The sequence below is a fragment of the Ranitomeya variabilis genome, chromosome 4 (assembly GCF_051348905.1).
Source record: "Ranitomeya variabilis isolate aRanVar5 chromosome 4, aRanVar5.hap1, whole genome shotgun sequence".
Taxonomy (NCBI): domain Eukaryota; kingdom Metazoa; phylum Chordata; class Amphibia; order Anura; family Dendrobatidae; genus Ranitomeya; species Ranitomeya variabilis.
In genome coordinates, this window is record NC_135235.1 from 215002687 (window position 1) to 215024682 (window position 21996).

The following is a 21996-nucleotide window of genomic DNA, read 5'->3' on the forward strand; positions in this document are numbered from 1 at the left end:
ACACGATGACCCGGAAGACCACCCCTAAGATGACGACGACACCAGAGACGACAACCACCGTGATGACGACGACCCTGGAGACGATGACCCCGAAGACCACCCCGATGACGACGACCCCGGAGACGACGACCCTGAAGACCACCCCGATGACGACGACCCCGGAGACGACGACCCTGGAGACGACGACGACCTGGAAGACCGAGAAGCAGAAGAACAAGAGGCTGCAGAACAAAGAGCAGAAGAACATTAAGCATAACACTAAATATCAGAGCAAAAAATATTATCTAAATTATAAGCAGAAGAAGACTAAGCAGTGTATGGGGGTGAGTCCGTTCCTCCTCGTGGTGCCCCTGGATAAAGCCTGATGCTGCAGGCCAAACTGAACGCGGACAAATGTAACTCTTTTGTGACAGGCAGAACGGAAGGTGTAATCTTCAAACTTTTATAGATAACAACTACGGGAATGCCTGTCACAAATAAGAATATGATGAAGAAGTAGAATATGATGAAGATAATAGTAAAATAAAAAGAATATGAACAATGTAACCAAAAAAATAATAGGTAGAAGATGAAGAAGAAGATGAATAAGGTGAAGAAGTTGATGTCAAAGAAGCTGATGATGAGGATAATGAAGAAGAAAGTGTGGGAGAAGTAAAAAAAATTAACATAGTCAAAATCTTTCTACCGCCGAACGTCATAAAAAAACCCCAAAATCCTGCTATTCTATTACATTGGGCTAAACCTCTGTGCCTTTAATGTCTCCGCCACGTCCCCCAATACATCCTACATTATTCTTAGTTGTTTTCCTTCATGTAGAATGAACCTACAAGTTTATAAAGGGTTTATTTTAATTCCGATATTTTCGTCCCATTGACTTGCATTGGGATCGGGTATCGGTATCGGATTGGATCCGATATTTTGACGGTATCGGCCGATACTTTCCGATACCGATACTTTCCGATATCGGAAAGTATCGCTCAACACTAATTCTCATTGAATCTGAAAATGTACTAGACAGGTCTGAAGTCATGTAATCGATTCCACAAGAGGGAGCCCGAGCTCTTCACATCGAGCCCAACGTTACATTGCAGCAAGCAGTATATTGTATGTCGCCTCTGCTCTTGGCAGGCATCATTCCTATCACAAGGGTGGCAGGGTGGCAATTTGATTGAAAAGCCTGCCAAGCTCTGGAGAATAGCACTAGACGAACCACCCGGGTCATCCATCACCACCAAACTTGGGACATTTAATGCACAGGCCGAGAGTGGAGAAATCAGCGGAGCATGGAGCCGGGTCTGGAGGGAGCAATATTTCCGCACAGTGTGAGTCCAGGTGCATAGTGGTTATGCAGTGTCATGGTGCATTATGGGAGTGCAGCATTTCTGCAAGGAGATACTATGCCGCTGGACTTATTAAGTGCGGTGATCGCTGATGTGAGCGCAGCGCATTGTGTCTGCATTCTAGAGGATGGCGTGCTGTGAGCGAGACCCGGTCACATTCAATTTTCGGAACTTTTTTTTGAGCCCAAGGCAGAAGAGGAGGAAACCCATCCCCCCTTTTCCCTGCTACTGATTGACACTAAATGCAGCAGTCGACTCCTGCGGGTTAATGCAAATTGTGACTCGATCAGACAGATGTACATCAAAATTAGAGAAGACGTCTCGGCAAGAATTTAGACGCTAACCCCCTCGAGGAATCGCTTGATTTACGCTATTGACAATACAGATGTAGTCAAGGCTCGAAATGGATATTCCGCTTAACTCCCGGCATGCCACGGCACGGTCTTTGCTGCTCTGAGTGCATGTACTGCATCCCAAATAACTGTGCCTGCGCACTGACAAAGTCTGAACCCAGTCATGTGCTCACTGTGTCAGGGCCAGTGCTCACAAAGTGTGAGCGGATGTCTTCTCCTCCTTGGCTCCTCTCTGTGGCCACTGCTCACTTCAGAGAGTAGCCAGGCAGGAGTATGCCCACTGTTACCATTCGTCCATGGCTCAGGCTCAGGCAGTGTCAGTGCGCATGTGGAAACAATCGGGCCAAGTTCGGGCAGAAATAACAATTAGAAAAGGCATAAGTCCTGCAAATTGTGGGGGCATAACCACACCAAGGGTGCACAGGAGACCCCTCATTTGCATTTTAATTAAAAGTCAGTTTCTCAGGCACTGTACCTCTAAAACGTAGCGCTGATATAATCTGTAAAGGGGCTAAGCCCCCTATATAAATGTATGGATAGTTTAATATGCATTTTGGGGGTGACAAGACTCCCCTTAAATAGTATCGGTCTGTTCATATGGGCCAGAAGACCTCGGGAATTCAAGGACAAATGCACCCGGTGCACCCACTACAGTCACACTCCTGCATAGTGCCATGTTCAGAACTTTCTATTGATGCCTCTTTCGGGGTACCTATTTGTTCCAAAATCACACAGTGTACGTGTAAACCATACAGCGCCAAAATAACACTGCAAAAAAGGTGCCCAAAAATACTACCCATTTAATAAATTATGGAATCAATGGCATCCTGAGATCATTCTACAGAACGGTGCACCAAGCATGGGGAGGTACTGCTGTATATGATGGAGAGCAGGGGGGAAGGTTAGGGAGGAAAGGGTTCAACAACAAGCTGCTAGCCCTTTTTCCTAATCATGGGCTTTAAGTGCTAATTTATGCATACATTCTCTAACAATCCCTTATTTTTCACAGATCTATTATTCTGCAAATGCATTAATGTGCCCCCGGGGTTAAGAGCCCATGCTCAGTTCTGTATTACAGCTTGTACAAGATGCTAGGTGTAATGCAACACTCATAGTAGTCTGTGGGGGTCTTACGTACGTCTATATGCTTCCTGTTCAACGTGAAAAATGGTGCCGTGTTCCAAATGGAAATGCTCTTGATAATATGGCACCAAATAGCGGCACAATGGGACCGACTTACTTCCAATACTCCCTGTACATCAACATGTTGGGAGAATAAGTGGACGGGGCTAAACGTTGCGGCTTCATACTGCTTTTTATGGGAGGTATGGAAATAGTCAAATGAGAGCAGTGGCAGTCCCAGTGATCAGATCTTCATTGGTCTAAGCATTGCACCTAGTCTGGGAATAGCTGGAAAAATCGTTTTCAAGGAATGATGACCAAGTAGAGTTGGTGCTAATCGATTTGCAAGACCCAGTCCATCCATTGGACACATCAGGAATCTGCTGCTGCTGGACAGAATCTATGAGAATCCACCTTCTTACCTGATGGCACATGTGACGTTGCACCAAAAGAAGAGTCAGGTAAGAGGCGACTCTTACGGTTCCTCTCTGGTAGCCACAGATTACCAATGTGCCTGATTGGTTAGACCAAAGGACAGCCAGTCCCGTTCACTCACCTAGCGGCATCCCAATGCCATAGCCCTTGGTATCGAGTAAGCCCCCAATTTGGGTGAGGTTGCAGTTGAGCCTACGGTGGTATTCATTCATGGTGGACTCCATCAGAAAAGCGTAACGGGAATTTAGTACGCGTGCAATCCCCTCTTCTGTGCTCTTCACGAACACGCTGGGCTGCTTCGAGTTCATGTAATTCCACATGCGCTGGTAGGTTTGATACCGTGAGTTCTGTCGATGGAACGGAAAATTAAAATTGGAATCAGATATTGAGGTTGTACCATCAAACTCAAGAAGGCCCTACACATACAGACACTTATTTAAGACATAATTTAAGGGAGCAGTTGACTTTGATAGAAAGTTTACCCACCTGGAAGAAGGTCATAGTAGATCCACCATGAATGGTTCCATACTCGATATTGGTCTGATCTGCAAGGTCGTCGGCGGACTCAATCGGGACCTCCATTCTCTGCACAGTCAGGAAAGCAGCGAGGTTGGCAGTGTAGGAAGAGATGATTATGAGAGTGAAGGCCCACCTAGAGGAGAGACACTGGATGACATGGCCTGTATCCTGGAGAGGCAAAACTAGGAGAGCAGCTTAGGGTTGCTGGTGCCATGGGGGAACCTACAAGGCAATCAATGGGCTCCGAACTTACCAGACTCCACTAACGCATCGTGTAGACAGCGCCCTGGGCATGACTTCTGACCCCTGCTGCATAAACCCTCCTACAGGAAACCACAGGCTGTTCCCCAACGTGTACTGGTTTTCCAGGATGTGATGTCTCTCCCGCAGACATGGGTGCGGATTGTACCATTCATAAGGACTCAATCTGAGAATAAAGCAATGTAAAGGTGAGGGTCATGTCACCAACGGACCTGACTGTAGGACTAATGATGCAGTATTTTCCCTCACAGCAGCAAAGTTTATACTGCACATGCTCGCGGTCTGTCGTTCTAACATTCTAGCACAGGTTTCTGTCAGTGTAATCAAACAGCGGCCATTTTACTTCCATAGCAATTACTTCTCTAGAAAAAACTATATGATTTGTTCATTAAAAGTATTTAGGCGTTTATTTATAACTAGATGGTAGCCCGATTCTAACGCATTGGGTATTCTAGAATATGTATGTAATTTATTTATGAAGATTTTAGAATAATACATTGAATACACAGGATTCGGCCAGCCGCGACCAATTAGCGAAGCGTGGTTCAAATCCCGCGCCAATTCGCGGCCGGACTGCGCCTGTTGCTGATTGTTCGTGGCCGGCCATGTAGTATATAACAGCCCACGTAGTAAATAGCACAGCCACGTAGTATATAGCACAGCCCACGGAGTGTATAACAGCCCACATAGCATATAACACAGCCACGTAGTTTATAACAGCCCACGTAGCATATAACACAGCTCACGTAGTATATAACAGCCCACGCACGCAGTATATAACACAGCCCACGTAGTGTATAACACAGCCCATGTAGTGTATAACACAGCCCACGTAGTGTATAACACAGCCCACATAGTATATTGCACAGCCCACGTAGTATATAGCACAGCCCACGTAGTATATAGCACAGCCCACGTAGTATATTGCACAGCCCACGTAGTATATTTCACAGCCCACGTAGTATATTGCCCAGGCCACGCAGTACATTGCACAGCCCACGTAGTACATTGCACAGCCCACGTATTATATTGCACAGCCCACGTATTATATTGCACAGCCCACGTAGTATATTGCCCAGCCCACGTAGTATATTGCACAGCCCACGCAGTATATAGCAATGTGGGCATCATATCCCTATAAAAAAAAAAGAATTAAAACAAAAAATAGTTATATACTTACCTTCTGTTGGCCCCGGATCCAGGCGAAGCGGTTACCGACGCTCCTCGCGCGCTCCGGTCCCAAGAGTGCATTGCGGTCTCGCGAGATGATGACGTAGCGGTCTCGTGAGACGGCTACGTCATCATTTCGCGAGACCGCAATGCATGGAGCGGTCACTGGGGCGTCGTGAGGAGCGGGAAAGGCCGGTTCTGGATCCGAGGGGCCAACGGACGGTGAGTATATAACTATTTTTTATTTTTTTTATTATTTTTAACATTAGATCTTTTAACTATTGATGCCGCATAGGCAGCATCAATAGTAAAAAGTTGGTCACACAGGGTTAATAGCAGCGGTAACGGAGTGCATTACACCGCGGCATAACGCGGTCCGTTACCACTGCCATTAACCGTGTGTGAGCGCTGACTGGAGGGGATTATGGAGCGGGCACTGACTGCGGGGAGTAAGGAGCGGCCATTTTGCCGCCGGACTGTGCCCATCGCTGATTGGTCGTGGCCGTTTTGCCGCGACCAATCAGCGACTTGGATTTCCATGACAGACAGAGGCTGCGACCAATGAATATCCGTGACAGACAGACAGACAGAAGGACAGACGGAAGTGACCCTTAGACAATTATATAGTAGATTATCTTCTCTTTTTTTATTTATTTATTTTTTATTCTAGAAACCCTTTAAATATGGTGGAGAACTTTGGGGGAGGTCTTTAATTTTGATGACCTGTGCTTAGGTTAGCTTATCAATGCAAAACAATAGGGATCCATCTAGCAGTACCATTTATGGCCACTAGACAGTGTATGGCGCTGTCCCACTACCGATGCGCTGAGGCCCTGGCAATGGGCTGATCAGTGGGGAAGCCGAGAGTCTGACTCTCACCCATCTGATATTGGTGGCATATTCCCAATGGTTTGGACACAGTGCATGCTCGCTGCATCCAAAGCGCTGCCGTCTACTGAATGCAGGTGAATCCGCATGTGATCACTGAACCGTGGGGATTCACCGCATCCAATACACTGTATGGGTGAAATTGGTATGCTGCGGTCTGGAAAGACGCGCCCCATGTCCGTCTCCGGGGGTGAGCCACTGGCGTCTCTGGACGCAGAGTGGGCATGGGATTTCTTAAAATCCCACTCATTATGCTGTAACATCTGGATGCTGCAGGTTGAACACTGCACAATTACGAGTGTCCAACCCGCACCATTTACGGATTGTGGGCACATACCCTAAAGAGGTCTCATCAGCTCTTTTGACATGTCAGTTTCAGTAAATACATGTACATGTATATACATATACACATAAATGCATACATGTTTACAGAAAAATATTTAGAATTGAGAGTCCTCAGTGGTTGATACCTTTTAATGGCTAACTGAAAAGATGGTAACAAATTGCAAGCTTTCCAGACTACTCAGGTCTCTTCATCAGGCAACGACTAATACATAATCTGAACATGTATACATATGTGCACATATAAATATACACCTCTATATACACATGTACACATACAGTATATACACACATATATATGCACACATATAAACACACATACACATAACATGGATATATACACAGACATATACATACACGCAAATATACACATACATACATTCATAAACACATACATACACATACCGTATACACATGCACACAAAGACACATACACACGCATACATATACATATAAATACATACACACACACACACACACACACACACACATATATATATATATATATATATGCACTGCTCAAAAAAATAAAGGGAACACTTAAACAACAGAATATAACTCCAAGTAAATAAAGCTTCTGAGCAATCAAACTGTCCACTTAGGAAGCAACACTGATTGACAATCAATTTCACATGCTGTTGTGCAAATGGAATAGACAACAGATGGAAATTATTGGCAATTATCAAGACCCCCTCAATAAAGGAGTGGTTCTGCAGGTGGGGACCACAGACCACATCTCAGTACCAATGTTTTCTGGCTAATGTTTTGGTCACTTTTGAATGTTGGTTGTGCTTTCACACTGGTGGTAGCATGAGATGGACTCTACAACCCACACAAGTGGCTCAGGTAGTGCAGCTCATCCAGGATGGCACATCAATGCGAGCTGTGGCAAGAAGGTTTGCTGTGTCTGTCCGCGTAGTGTCCAGAGGCTGGAGGCACTACCAGGAGACAGGCCAGTACACCAGGAGATGTGGAGGGGGCCGTAGGAGGGCAACAACCCAGCTGCAGGACCGTTACCTCAGCCTTTGTGCAAGAAGCAACAGGAGGAGCACTGCCAGAGCCCTGCAAAATGACCTCCAGCAGGCAACAAATGTGCATGTGTCTACACAAACGGTTAGAAACCGACTCCATGAGAATGGTCTGAGTGCCCGACATCCACAGATAGGGGCTGTGCTCACAGTCCAGGATGCAAGGCATTTGCCACAGAACACCAGGATTGGCAATTTCATCACTGGTGCCCTGTGCTCTTCACAGACGAAAGCAGGTTCACCCTGAGCACATGTGACAGACATAACAGAGTCTGGAGACGCTGTGGAGAGCGATCTGCTGCCTGCAACATCCTTCAGCGTGTCCGGTTTGGCAGTGGGTCAGTAATGGTGTGGGGTGGCATTTCTTTGGAGGGCCGCACAGCCCTCCATGTGCTCGTCAGAGGTAGCCTGACTGCCATTAGGTACCGAGATGAGATCCTCAGACCCCTTGTGAGACCATATGCTTGTGCGGTTGGCCCTGGGTTCCTCCTAATGCAGGGCAATGCCAGACCTCATGGAGCTGGAGTGTGTCAGCAGTTCCTGCAAGATGAAGGCATTGAAGCTATGGACTGGCCCGCCCGTTCCCCAGACCTGAATCCTATTGCGCACATCTGGGACATCATGTCTCGCTCCATCCTCCAATGTCACGTTGCACCATAGACTGTCCAGAAGTTGGCGGATGCTTTAGCCCAGGTCTAGGAGGAGATCCCTCAGGAGACCATCCGTCACCTCATCAGGAGCATGCCCAGGCATTGTAGGGAGATCATACAGGCATGTGGAGGCCACACACACTAATGAGCATCATTTCCTTGTCTTGAGGCATATCAACTGAAGTTGGATCAGATTGTAACTTCATTTTCCACTTTAATTTTGAGCATCATTCCAACTCCAGACCTCCGTGGGATATTAGTTGTGATTTACGTTGATCATATTTAGGTTTTATTGTTCTCAACACATTTCACTATATAATGAATAAAGATTTACAACTGGAATATTTCATTCAGTGATATCTAGGATGTGGGATTTTAGTGTTCCCTTTATTATTTTTGTAATGGGTTGGCACGCTTAGCTGCTTCCTCACATAGACACAGGAACCGTTCTGATAGTAGTTCACCTGCTGGTCTATTGGTGATGAATTTTTTGCAGGTGATGGCAGGGTTCATTAAAATAAACAGAGCCTTGCTGGCATAATGGTAAAACAAACAAAACACAGTCCATTCCCTGCAGGGTTCACCTGCAGTTATTCCGCACAGTCCTTAGCTCCTCCGGGAGCTATATGGGAGTTCCTCCTCTCCCAAAACACAACAACACACTGGCTCTCATGGCCAGGCATTTACCACCCCATGTGATGGTCACATGACCTTGACCTCACACAGGTCCTGTCAAGACTGCATGTGGAGATACGGTGGACCTCCACCCACCCGCTCTATGGAGAGCCACTAAAACCAGCCTATAACATAGGTTCCTATTAACCCTCTCAGATGCCGCCTTTGTCTGTACATAGTGATTAGAGTACAGCTCATATAAGAAGGTGGCGGCCCACCGGAGGATTCTCCGGCTCTCCCGTCGGCCAGTCCAGACATGTGTGTTGGGACACAACCTATTGTCAGGAGTAACTACATAGGGTTGGCTCTTTAATAAGGGGAATCGGTAACGAAGAATTCTAAATAAATCCATTTTCAGGAGGATTAACAGCGGAATAACACAACAGGATTGCTCCAGCCTTGATATTTCATGTGAAATACAAAGATTTAGTAAAGCAGGCACATCAGAAGAGCTGGACGGTCCTCTAAGTGTGACTACTGCTTTCATTATCCATAATAGTTTAGTCTGTGGCTAAAAGCGGGATAATGACAGCGTCGTCCTTGACTAGCGTACAATCGGAGGAAATGCCTTTAAGACGGAAATCTCCGCACACGACTATTTATCTATATTTATCTGCATTATAACTGAGATCTTACACATCTGTAAACCTTGGAAATTTCTGCCTTTTTATCACTTTACCATAATTAAGCGCTCGGTCCCACAAGGTCTAACACAGAAAAGCGAATTCGCTAAATGTCATCGCGGCTTTTCAAAGGTTTAAGCTGGCGGTGCAACGGATATTTTTATACAAATGTCACCCTTTGAGCCTATTAATCATTGCGGCATTATACAGCACAAGAGCTAAATTATCAACAGTCATTAATAATTGCAGGGAAGCATTGGTGGGGTTATATCAAATGAGAAAAATAAGGTTTTTTTTCTCTACAGGAAATGGCACCACTTGTGGACGTGGCTGGTACTGCAGTTTAAATCTGAAGGGTTGCCGATAATTATACAAGTCTTTTCCAATGCTGCTGCCAGGTGATAATAAAAACCATAATAAGTTCTGAAACCATAACAGTAATAATAATAATGATAATAATAAATAATGATATTAAATAAATAATAACAATAATAGCACAAAATAATAATAATTAATATAGCATAATTAATATAATAAATAATAATAATAGTACTAAATATTATTATTCATAATAATATTACTAAATGATAATAATATTACTAAATCATAGTTATAACAGTACTAAATAATATTACTAAATAATAATAGCAATAATAGTACTGAGTATTAATATTACTAAAAAATAATAGTACTAGATAATAAAAATACTAAATAATAATAATATTACTAAATAATAATAACAATGATAATAGTTCTAAGGAATAATAATATTACTAAATAATAACAATACTAAATAATAATAAAATAATAATAGCAATAAAATAATAATAATAGTTATTTATTATCATTATTATTATTATTATTATTATTATTATTATTAATCTCACCACTATATTTTCAATTAAATGCATGTATTTTGGGCTAAACATTAGTTTTGCAATTGGGTTTCAGTAAAAAAAATAGCACTGTTTGCCTTCTACAGTCTCTTTGTTAAACTGTGTACTGCTGGTTGCATAATGGTGCAAAATGGTGTAAATCTAATTTATATAATTGCCTTGTAATGTTTTCATTTCCTGTTCTGTCCAGATGTCATCCTATCTCAGAATTCCAAGCGGAGGAAGTTCATCGTCCGCCATATTGGGACACCCAAGTGATGGGTGTCTCAATATGGAAACTGCGCGGTACCACCAGCGGAACACCGTTACACCACACACACACTCTATACGCCGTATGCACCACACACACACACTCATACACTCACATTCACACAGCCTCTTGCGCGGTACCACCAGCGGAGCACCGTCGCGAACACGCTGCCGCCGGGATCAGCTGAATAATTCACTGACTGCCACCATCTTTGTACAGGAGGAGTGCATGCGCAGTTTTAATGTGACCGCCGCTATCTGTCTGCACAAAGATGGCGGCGGTCTGATTTACCTGTACAAATTCCACGCAGGCGCAGTGAATCATTCGGCTGATCCCGGCGGCAGATGTGCGACGTGTCTACAGGCAGGGGAAGCCGGTCACATTAAAGGAGTTTTCCCATGAACGAAAGTTAATTTTAAAAATTGTCTGTGTCTGACCGTGTACGGAGCATACCGCAGCTCCTGGGCAGGGGAGGAAGCAAAAGACAATGCTGACATTACAGCAGATGATCACAGTGGATTCATTTTGTGAGGTAAAATATTTCATTGACTGTTTTTAAAAAATATTTTACCTCACAAAATATACTGCATCCTCTGTGATCCCCTGCTGTAATGTCAGTATTGTCTTTGAGGGGAGAACACAGCACAGGAAGGAGAGAGCCAGCAGACAAGGGGGATAGCACATGGGGTAGCCGTCAAGAGGCATTATTGCTTCACAAGGAGTTCACAGAGTATTATTACTGTTCATGGGCTAAAAGGGTACAGATTTTCTGGGGTATTATTATTTTCTAGTGGCAATAACTGTCTAGAAGGGGAATAACAAGCTCAGAATTGGGGGTGGCAGTAAGATATGAAGTTTATGTAGGATGGGGATAGATGAAGTTAAATAAATCATCCACTTTTCTTACTTAGATTGGTTTATTTTTAGTTACCAAATAATTTTTGTAATTGGGTTTTATTAAAAAATTTGCACCGTTTGCCTCCTATTTGCCTTCTGGCTGCAGAATGAGTCAACTGAAAATCCATCAGTGACCTGGTTATTTTTTATCTGTGATTTTTAGTTCCTCTAGGTCGATTCATGACCACATAACATCTTATGGGGTTAAAGAAACATTCTGGAGATGCCACCGGCGTTTTTACAATGGCCTCCATTGTCTAGACTGTATCTTTAAGCCTGCGGTTATTTGACTTATGGGGGACCGCACGGCTGTCTAATTTACCTTATTACTGTCCCTCCTTGCTTTAGGACCTTTGCTTATACTGCATTTAATGAAACTTCCTCGGATCTAAATTCTAAAACTAACAACTGTGAAATGTAAAAGGGAAATTAGCCGTGTTTCACGCCTCCGGGTTCTGCCATCTCGGCCACCTAACAAGTTTTCATTTAACAGATATGAATCGGAATAGGTCAAATATATTGTAAATCTAAAGCAATTCCGTAAACTGGAGCACAATTTATTCTTACACCTTCCGCAGCCGCACGGACGTGTCCGTCACCTTTGCAAGAGATTGCAGGTCTGATCAACGCATGGAAGAAGTTCCACATGAAGTTCCTGGCTGAGATAACATGTTATCATTAAAGGGATTGTTCGGTGAAAACAATTTATCACCTATCCGCCAGTAAAGTTCGGCAAGAATCAGTGGGATCTGCACTGATCACTTTTATCCAGAGCCTCATTCATTCCCTATGGGACTTTTTATGACATGATTCTGACCTGCCTCTGCTTGTAACAGGGAAAAAAATGGAAGCGTTCAGATGGACATGGATAGCTGATATCATGTTTTCAACGGAGAACCCCTTTAAACACTTACATCTAAGTGAACTTCCGACCCCTATAAGGATGGATTATGTTGGAGCACTCAGTTAGGCTCAATGTGATTTTTGCCTTAACCTGTTCTACACCAATTTTGGGGCAAGTTCAGTCTGCAGATGAGTTTCTGGTTTGGCTAAGTTGAAAAAGAAGTTTTCTCAAGTTTGCAAGTTATCACCTGGCCACAGAATAGGAAATAACTTGCTGATCTCTGGGTTTCCAAGTGATGGGACCCCCTCCCCCCCAACAATCCCAAGATTGGAGCACCTGACTCTTGACCATGGGGTTCTGAAGAATAGAAGAATAGAGAGGAGGTGCTCATGCTCAGCCTCCACTCCGTTAATTGTCCACTGGATTTGTGGAAATAGTGGAGCGCTGTATAAAAATGTTTCTGGATGTTCCTTAAACTACGAAAGTAGGGATGTAATAACTGGAATCCAATGGGCCACGGTGTAAAATATGGAGCTGGGCCCCCACCTGCATGTTCATCAGATGTATTAACCCTTGCAGCATTCTAAATCCTATAAAGGCATATGTGATGCCCCCTCATAATGTAATAATGTCCCGCATTTTGTACTAATGTTACCCAACCTGGGCCCCTTCCTAGTATAATATCCTTCATCCTGGTCCCCTTTTGTTAATAATGTCACCCATCCTGGACCCCTTGCAGTAATAATGTACCCCATCTTGGTATAATATCCCTATCCTGGCCCCTTCCAGTAATATATATCCCCCATCCTGAGCCCCTTCCTAGTATAATGTCCCAGCTCCTGGGCCCATCTTGTAATAATAGTAACATAGTAACATAGTTATTAAGGTTGAAGGAATAATAATAATAATCTTTATTTTTATATAGCGCTAACATATTCCGCAGCGCTTTCCAGTTTGCACACATTATCATCGCTGTCCCCGATGGGGCTCACAATCTAAATTCCTTATCAGTATGTCTTTGGAATGTGGGAGGAAACCGGAGTACCCGGAGGAAACCCACGCAAACACGGGGAGAACATACAAACTCTTTGCAGATGTTGTCCTTGGTGGGATTTGAACCCAGGACTCCAGCGCTGCAAGGCTGCAGTGCTATCCACTGCGCCACCGTGCTTAAAGGAAGACTTTGAGTCCATCTAGTTCAACCCATAGCCTAACCTAGCATGCCCTAACATGTCCAACTGTTCTGGCGCTGTTCTCTAACATTTATACAAAAACCCAAAAGATCAATTTTTTTCATCTTCCACCTCTCCTACGAAGTGTGGTGTCTTTTTCTATAGCTGGCACAGAGTCTGGCAGCTGACTTTGAGGGGACCGCTATAGGCGACACATGATGTCACTACTATGCAGTGTCTGTGACTGGCACACCGATGTCAGCTGATGGCATCTGATAGACCCCTAATAATCACCAAGTTACCCCTTTTATCATTCATAGGAGAAAACTTGCGATTTTGGGAGAACCCCTTAAAAATTCCAGACATTGACTTTAGAGAAGCTACATTCTAGGTCTAGCTGAAACATGTGAATGGCTAGTATATGCCACATACTGCAAAAAACTATCACATTTATGCATTAAAGGGGGTGTCTGGTTTAGAAAATTAATTTTCCTACACCCTATAAGGGAATTCTGTGTTATTACAGGGGATTCCCTCACTTAGGACCCTAATCTATTACACAGATTGGCTACAAAGTGCATCTCCTGAACTGGAGTAGCCGACATGTCTATATATTACACATACACTCCAACTATATTAATTGTGAACTGTGTAATGCTTCAGTTTGCCTGTGGTGGCGCTGCAGGGAAACTGAACACTTGCTGGTGTGGTGTTTTCCTGCGCCGATCACAACTGATCAGTGATTATGTTAGAAGTGGGACACACTGAGATCAGCTTATTTTTAGGGGGGCCTTCGTATTAAAATATATTACACCCTGTAATATTATAGTTTGCTTATGGTTCTTGGACGTTGTTGGTGTACTGCGTTCAAGATATTGTGAATATGACATAATATCACCTTTATTCTTACCATACCCTAGTTTGTAGACTATTCTGAGATAGGGATAGTATGGTAAGAATAAAGGTGATATTGGGTCATATGCACAATATCTTGCATGCAGCGCACCGACAACGTCCAAGGAAACAATGTAAATAGTAATCGTAGATCTTCTCTGTTGTGTCTGATCCTCTACCAGCAATTATGTGTTATTCTGTAGGGTATTTGTGATGCGCCGAGTTTTACAGAGTTTAGATTTCAGCATTTTCTTATATTCAGTCACTCGATATAATGACAAATCACTAGTACTTTTAGGTGTTAGTAGAGCAATTATTGCCTTCAGTCAGACAAAAGCAATCGATTCACTGAATTTCTGTGTTTCCAGAGAAAAGGTCAATTGCATTGTCAAAAAACAAGACTATAAGGTAATCAGGACGGATGAATAAGAGAACAATCCCCACGGTCTCCTGGTAGCAAAATGGGAGGTGTAGTCTGCACCCAACATCAGCCTGGACAAAATATCCTGCTTATTTGTCAAGGCATAGCTCACATTTATCTACCCAACTATTCAAAATGTGAAAAACCTGTGCATTATGTCAGAAACAAAATATACAGTCATGGCTGTAAGTGTTGGCACCCTTGAAATTGCTCCAAAATATGAAGTATTTCTCCCTGAAAATTTTTGCAATTCACATGTTTTGTTAAAAACATGTTTATTTCCTTTGTGTTTATTGGAACAACACAAAAAAATGATGAAAAAAGGCAAAAATTGGATTAAATTTTACACAAAACCACAGGAATTGACTGGGCAAAATTATTGGGTAAAAATTGTGGGTAAACAACTTTGTTTCAAGCATGTGACACTAGTTCAAACTCACCTGTGGCAAGTAACAAATGTGGTCAAAATGAAAATCACACCTGAAACCAGATAAAAAGGGGGAAGGTTGACTCAATCTTTGCAAAGTCTGCCTATGTGTGCCACACTAAGCATGAAGACCAGAAAGAGGAGAAGAGAACTGTCTGTAAACTTGGGAACCAAAATTGTTGAAAAATATCAACAAACTCAAGGTTACATGTCCATCTCCAGAGATCTTGATGTGCCAACACTTTCGGTCATGACTGCATAAATTTAAATATATTTAGTTACATTCACAGGTATTGTATAATATAATACTAGAACATTATAAGGTTTAGCTAGAAAACCTAGTAGATTCTACGATACATTGTTTATAAATTGAAAAATGTAGCTATTTTGGTGCCTGGTAATAGCAAATGAAAACCAATACATCTAAGGGAACCGTAATGGGTACGATACCAGGCCCTATATTTCTGTGTGCAGAAATGGTGATAGTTGTATGCATAATCTCATCATATATAAGAAAAATCTCTATATCTGATTACTGTTAGTCCAAATGGAAACTGTATAAGATACCAGGGATACATATAGTATGTTTCACATATTATAAAAGAAGGCAAATCTAAAAATATATTAGGTGCACAGGGTTGGGCACGTGCATTACATTGTGATATGTGGAGTGTGGAAAAATAATAACATCAAGGATGCAAATGGATCATTCACTAGTTTGCAGGTGCACATAACTTGGTAACATGGAGGTGATTATATCTCAGAACACAAGGCTTATTACAGAGGATGTTATACAATTCAGTGCACAGGGAGGTCGGATAAACAAGGGTTATTACCTGGCTGCCAAGAACAGCACACAGCTGACTGCCAGATAAGCCAACAACATGAAGAGCCAGACAGCAGGAGAGAAAGGATCCAGAAAGGAGAAGTACCCAGGCTTCCGGCCCTGTGGGAGACATGGGAATATATACAGGAGGGAACATATGTATACAGGAGGTACAGTGAGAGGGTTCGGGTGTACAATACAGAAAAAGATCACAGTGAGAAGGGTGTACTCATCAATGACAAAATCGAGCAGGTTTTTAGCTGTCAGAAGAGATTACAGTGTAACATTACACATGTGCCTAAAATGAAAAAAAAATAGTATTTTTGATGGAGCACAATGAGCTACGTAACACAATCCATGAAAACCTAGAGAAGGGGATAGGTTCCAAAACAGAAACAACCTGACATGAGCAGCGTCACACATGCGCTGCTTATCTTTTCCTGTAGTCTAGAGGCAGTTTGCCGCAAACCACTTTGGCAGGAAGTTTTTTGTTGCCTGTTCAAACCAATAATTGTCTGAGATGTAGTGCTTAGAACCCCACATTAAAAAAAAGTTCTACAGTTGTGTGCCCCAATAATCAAAGAACATTATAATACACACCACAGAAGCTCCAAAGCTCCGAATACACCCCTCTGATAATGCATGACCTCATAATACACAGCCTCATAATACACCTCAGCTGCCGCAGAACATCATAATTCACCTCAGCTGCTGCAGAACCTCATAACACACCTCAGCTGACGCAGAATCCCATAATACACCTCAGCTGCCGCAGAACCCCATAATACACCTCAGCTGCTGCAGAACTTCATAATACACCTCAGATGCTGCAGAACATTATACTACACTTCAGCTGTTGCAGAACATCATAATACGCCTCAGCTGCTGTAGAACCTCATAATACACCTCAGCTACTGCAGAACATCATAATACACCTCAGCTGCTGCAGAACCTCATAATACATCTCCACTGCTGCAGAACATAATACACCTCAGCTGCTGCGGAACATAATACACCTCAGCTGCTGCAGAACCTCATAATACACCTCAGCTGCTGCAGAACCTCCTAGTACACCTCAGCTGCTGCAGAGCCTCATAGCACATCTCAGCTGCCGCAGAGCCTCATACTACACCTCAGCTGCTGCAGAACATCATGATACACCACAGCTGCTGCAGAACATCATAACACACATCAGCTGCTGCAGAACATCATGATACACCTCAGCTGCTGCAGAACATCATGATACACCTCAGCTGCTGCAGAACCTCATAACACACCTTAGCTGCTCCAGAACCTCAAAATACACCTCAGCTGCTGGAGAACATCATAACACACATAAGCTACTGCAGAGCCTCATAATACACCTCAGCTGCTGCAGAACATCATAATACACCTCTGCTGCTGCAGAACATCATCATACACCTCAGCTTCTGGAGAACATCATTATACACCTCAGCTGTTGCAGAACATCATGATACACCTCAGCTGCTGCAGAACATCATGATACACCTCAGCTGCTGCAGAACCTCATAACACACCTCAGCTGCTGCAGAACCTCATTATACACCTCAGCTGCTGCAGAACCTCATATTACACCTCAGCTACTGCAGAACATCATAATACACCTCAGCTACTTCAGAATATCATAATACATCTCAGCTGCTGCAGAACCTCATAACACACAGACTTAGATGATGCAGACATTTAAAAATCAAGTTGAAATGATGGAATCCCTCTCACCCTCAAATTTTTTAAAAAGAGGTTCTGCAGCAGCTGAGATCTGCATTATAAGAAATATCTTTGCATACATATGATATACAGGAAATGTGGAAGGCGAAGCGTGCCATAAAGTGAATAAGATGGGAGGCTGCAGACAGTGTGGGTGAGGAGGAGGAGGACATGGAGGAGGGCTGAGCAGACAGTGTGGGTGAGGAGGAGGACATGGAGGAGGGCTGAGCAGACAGTGTGGGTGAGGAGGAGGACATGGAGGAGGGCTGAGCAGACAGTGTGGGTGAGGAGGGCTGAGCAGATAGTGTGGGTGAGGAGGAGGATGACATGGAGGAGGGCTGAGCAGATCATGTGGGTGAGGAGGAGGACATGGAGGAGGGCTGAGCAGACAGTGTGGGTGAGGAGGATATGGAGGAGGGCTGAGCAGATCGTGTGGGTGAGGAGGAGGACATGGAGGAGGGCTGAGCAGGCAGTGTGGGTGAGGAGGAGGACACGGAGGAGGGCTGAGCAGGCAGTGTGGGTGAGGAGGAGGACACGGAGGAGGGCTGAGCAGACAGTGTGGATGAGGAGGACATGGAGGAGGGCTGAGCAGAGAGTGTGGGTGAGGAGGAGGACATGGAGGAGGGCTGAGCAGGCAGTGTGGGTGAGGAGGAGGACACGGAGGAGGGCTGAGCAGGCAGTGTGGGTGAGGAGGAGGACACGGAGGAGGGCTGAGCAGACAGTGTGGATGAGGAGGACATGGAGGAGGGCTGAGCAGAGAGTGTGGGTGAGGAGGACATGGAGGAGGGCTGAGCAGACAGTGTGGGTGAGGAGGAGGACATGGAGGAGGGCTGAGCAGACAGTGTGGGTGAGGAGGAGGACATGGAGGAGGGCTGAGCAGACAGTGTGGGTGAGGAGGGCTGAGCAGATAGTGTGGGTGAGGAGGAGGATGACATGGAGGAGGGCTGAGCAGATCATGTGGGTGAGGAGGAGGACATGGAGGAGGGCTGAGCAGACAGTGTGGGTGAGGAGGATATGGAGGAGGGCTGAGCAGATCGTGTGGGTGAGGAGGAGGACATGGAGGAGGGCTGAGCAGGCAGTGTGGGTGAGGAGGAGGACACGGAGGAGGGCTGAGCAGGCAGTGTGGGTGAGGAGGAGGACACGGAGGAGGGCTGAGCAGACAGTGTGGATGAGGAGGACATGGAGGAGGGCTGAGCAGAGAGTGTGGGTGAGGAGGAGGACATGGAGGAGGGCTGAGCAGGCAGTGTGGGTGAGGAGGAGGACACGGAGGAGGGCTGAGCAGGCAGTGTGGGTGAGGAGGAGGACACGGAGGAGGGCTGAGCAGACAGTGTGGATGAGGAGGACATGGAGGAGGGCTGAGCAGAGAGTGTGGGTGAGGAGGACATGGAGGAGGGCTGAGCAGTATCATCGTGCAGAACCTGAGAGAGGAGATATGAATAAATATGAGGAGGTGAATTTCTGAGCGGGAGAGGACACGAATTGACAGCTTGAAGTGATGGATGTCAATAAAGGACGTTACTTCCCGCAGTGTCACAGCACGCTCTATAGATATGGCTGCTAATACTGCAACACAAGCCATGGCCAGGAGTATCAGTATCAGAGAAAAAAAGCTGCCACTGATCTCATATAAGCCCCTGATATCTACAGAAATGGCGACAAATGTGTGACTGATGGAGGTCTCGAACTGGGGTACAGAGCTGCGGTCAAATTGGCACCGTGGTCGCGCCCCATTCATTGTCTATGGGACTGACCATTTCATCCCATCTCATTCATCCATCGCCGTACCCCTACTTTACAGGTGGGACCCCCAGAGATCAAATACTCATCACCAAAAACCCCTATAGAAATGGTGGTGCATTGGTTTTTAATGGCGGTACTAGGTTTGCAAGGTGATGACGTCAGGATCTTGGCCTGTAATTATGGAGACACATAGTTCTGCATAGGAGCTGTGTACACAAAACGTTTTTCTTTTTTTATTTGTAATGATGCCATCAAGAAAAAAAATCTATGTTGCAAAAGTATACACACTTTTTTTTTATTTATTTTATCCAACGTAGCCAGGGTGATTAAAAAGTCAGAGCAAATTCCTGGTATGTTTCCTAAAAAGCATGGCCCCTCTCATCAGTTCCTCCGGCAGGAGGATCATCACACTGCTATGAATAAATGATGAGGGTGTCATGACTGAAAGGAAGCGGGTAGAAGCAATGGCAGAGATCAGGTAGAGGACATGTCATGCTTCATCGCGTGTGAGGGCGGTACGTGGAGACAACTATTCTCTACCTCTCATTAAAGGGCTTCTCTATACGGAACGGGAGCTCCTACAAATTGGGCACTTGGGGCTAAGCAGTGTTGTAGGTGATCTATATGCACAATCGTGCCCTAAATTAAAACTTAAAAAAAGGTTTCTTTTCTTAAACCCAAAAAATGGAATGTCAGCAAATTATCCCTCACTACGTAGACTCAAAACCCAGGTTTACGATGAAAAGAACAAGACAATGAAGATAAGGACCAATGCAGACATGAAAGTGGAACATAGAAACAACACCTTTATCCACTTTTTCCATTGGGTTCACACTTATTTTTCTTTATGGCTTTAGAAGCAGCAGACTGACAATGACTTCTAGTAATAAGAGCAGGTTTTTATATTTCCTATATCTTTCCATGGCAATCATCTAAATGTTGAAATGTCGTATTTCTGAATATCTTGGAAGAGAGGAGGACCTCCTAATGCCGTCCATGCCACCTAATATGTCTATAGGATAGTATGGTAATGTGTTGACTAGACAGTATAGTACGAAGACACGTGAGATTATAGATACAAGGTGTGACCAAAATATTCCAAGATAGGTGAACAAAAAGTGTCCAGAACGTTTTCATGATACTTTTAGTAGCCCCATACGCATTAGTAGAGTCGGGTCCAGTTTGCGGCAACAGAATCCCAGTGGAGACCCTTCTTCGCTTTTGATTAATTTTTCCTCCTGACTTTCCCAGAGCTGACTTGTTCTCTACTCTTTCATTGATGACTTATCCTTAGGATAGGCCGGTAATGTCTTATCAGCTATGGTCCGACCCCCGGCACCCCGGATCAACCGTTCTCGGTGGGGGCCAGAAGTACTCATTAGTGGAGCTGGTCGTCTTCTGGTGCGGGTCAAGGCTTGGAACTTCACATCCACCTCCTATTCAAATCATTAGGAGGTGAATGTGCAGTACCCTGCGGTGGCCACTAGCAGGAGATGCCAAGCTCCGACACCGAGAACCGCTGATCAGCGGGAGTGCCAGGTGTCAGACGTTGATGACCTATCCTAATGGGTCATCAATGAAAAGGTTGTAGTTTTTTTAGAGACGAGTTATAGGGAAAAAATTATTCTATTTTTGGCACTCTAGAAATCGGATTGTGGAGGAGCAAATGGGTGTCAAAAAGGACACATCCCTCTTCATTTCCTACCTCCTAAATACCGCTGTCTATTTGGACAGCGGCATCTAAGGGGGGTTATACTTCTAGTCCCATTTGCAGAAGTTAGACTCAGCTGCTGGCAGTATAAAGCAGGCAGTACTCACACTGTATGGAGCAGGCTGAGCTCCTGAGCTCGCTCCATAGATGATTAGTTGCAAATGGTAATTTTAGCCAAGTTGTCCCCCAATGCAGTGGTCCCTGTCATTTGCCTGGGTTGCTAGTGTGTTGACTAGTGTTGGTTGAACCTGCTAATTTCTGAAGGACCAGATGATCATTCATTGTGTATTTAGCATCTCCAAATCCTCCCCCAACAGATGATGTTGGGGAAAATAAGGATGGGGCATGTTAAATTTCAGCATCCATTCATTCTTTATGTTCCCAGAAATCTACTGCCACCAGAGGTGTTTGATGGCATTGTGTTCCCCTCTTCCCATGAAGAACACATGAACGTTGTGCCAAACCCAACTTCATGTGCATGAGGGACTTTGGTCACCGGTGTACAGTGTTTGGCCATCGGCTGTCTAAGGTGTGTGGAAACCTTGAGACTCTTCAGAAGAAACCTTGCATTGGGCAAATGTAAATAAGTCCTGAAGGAGGTTCCTATTGGCCACGGTCAAAGTGACTTAATGTAGTGGACCATGACTTCTGGAGCCCGAGGTCAATAATCTCAGGGGTTGTGAGAACATGAGAATCTGAAGTCCATCGTCTCACCTTCGAATTGGGAAATTTAAGCCCTCTGGCTAGGTAGAAGTTGGGCCAAGATTCTGAGATGATTCAGTCC

General features: G+C 44.4%; 1 protein-coding gene across 7 annotated transcripts in view; it reads right to left on the reverse strand.

The window, feature by feature from the left end:
• Window positions 1-21996, reverse strand: part of GRIK5 (glutamate ionotropic receptor kainate type subunit 5) — a 291864-nt gene that overhangs the window by 24513 nt on the left and 245355 nt on the right. For 6 of the 7 annotated variants that reach the window (XR_013214618.1, XM_077259912.1, XM_077259909.1 and 3 more), the window contains 4 exons: window positions 16044-16153; window positions 4023-4196; window positions 3737-3902; window positions 3372-3597 (listed from right to left, as the gene is read on the reverse strand). Coding sequence is in view for 5 of the 7 variants with exons in the window: in XM_077259912.1 (XP_077116027.1) it covers window positions 3372-3597; window positions 3737-3902; window positions 4023-4196; window positions 16044-16153 (676 nt within the window). In the remaining 2 variants the exon portion in view is untranslated. The remainder of the gene's footprint in view (window positions 1-3371; window positions 3598-3736; window positions 3903-4022; window positions 4197-16043; window positions 16154-21996) is intronic. The other variant, XR_013214619.1, reaches the window with a different exon arrangement.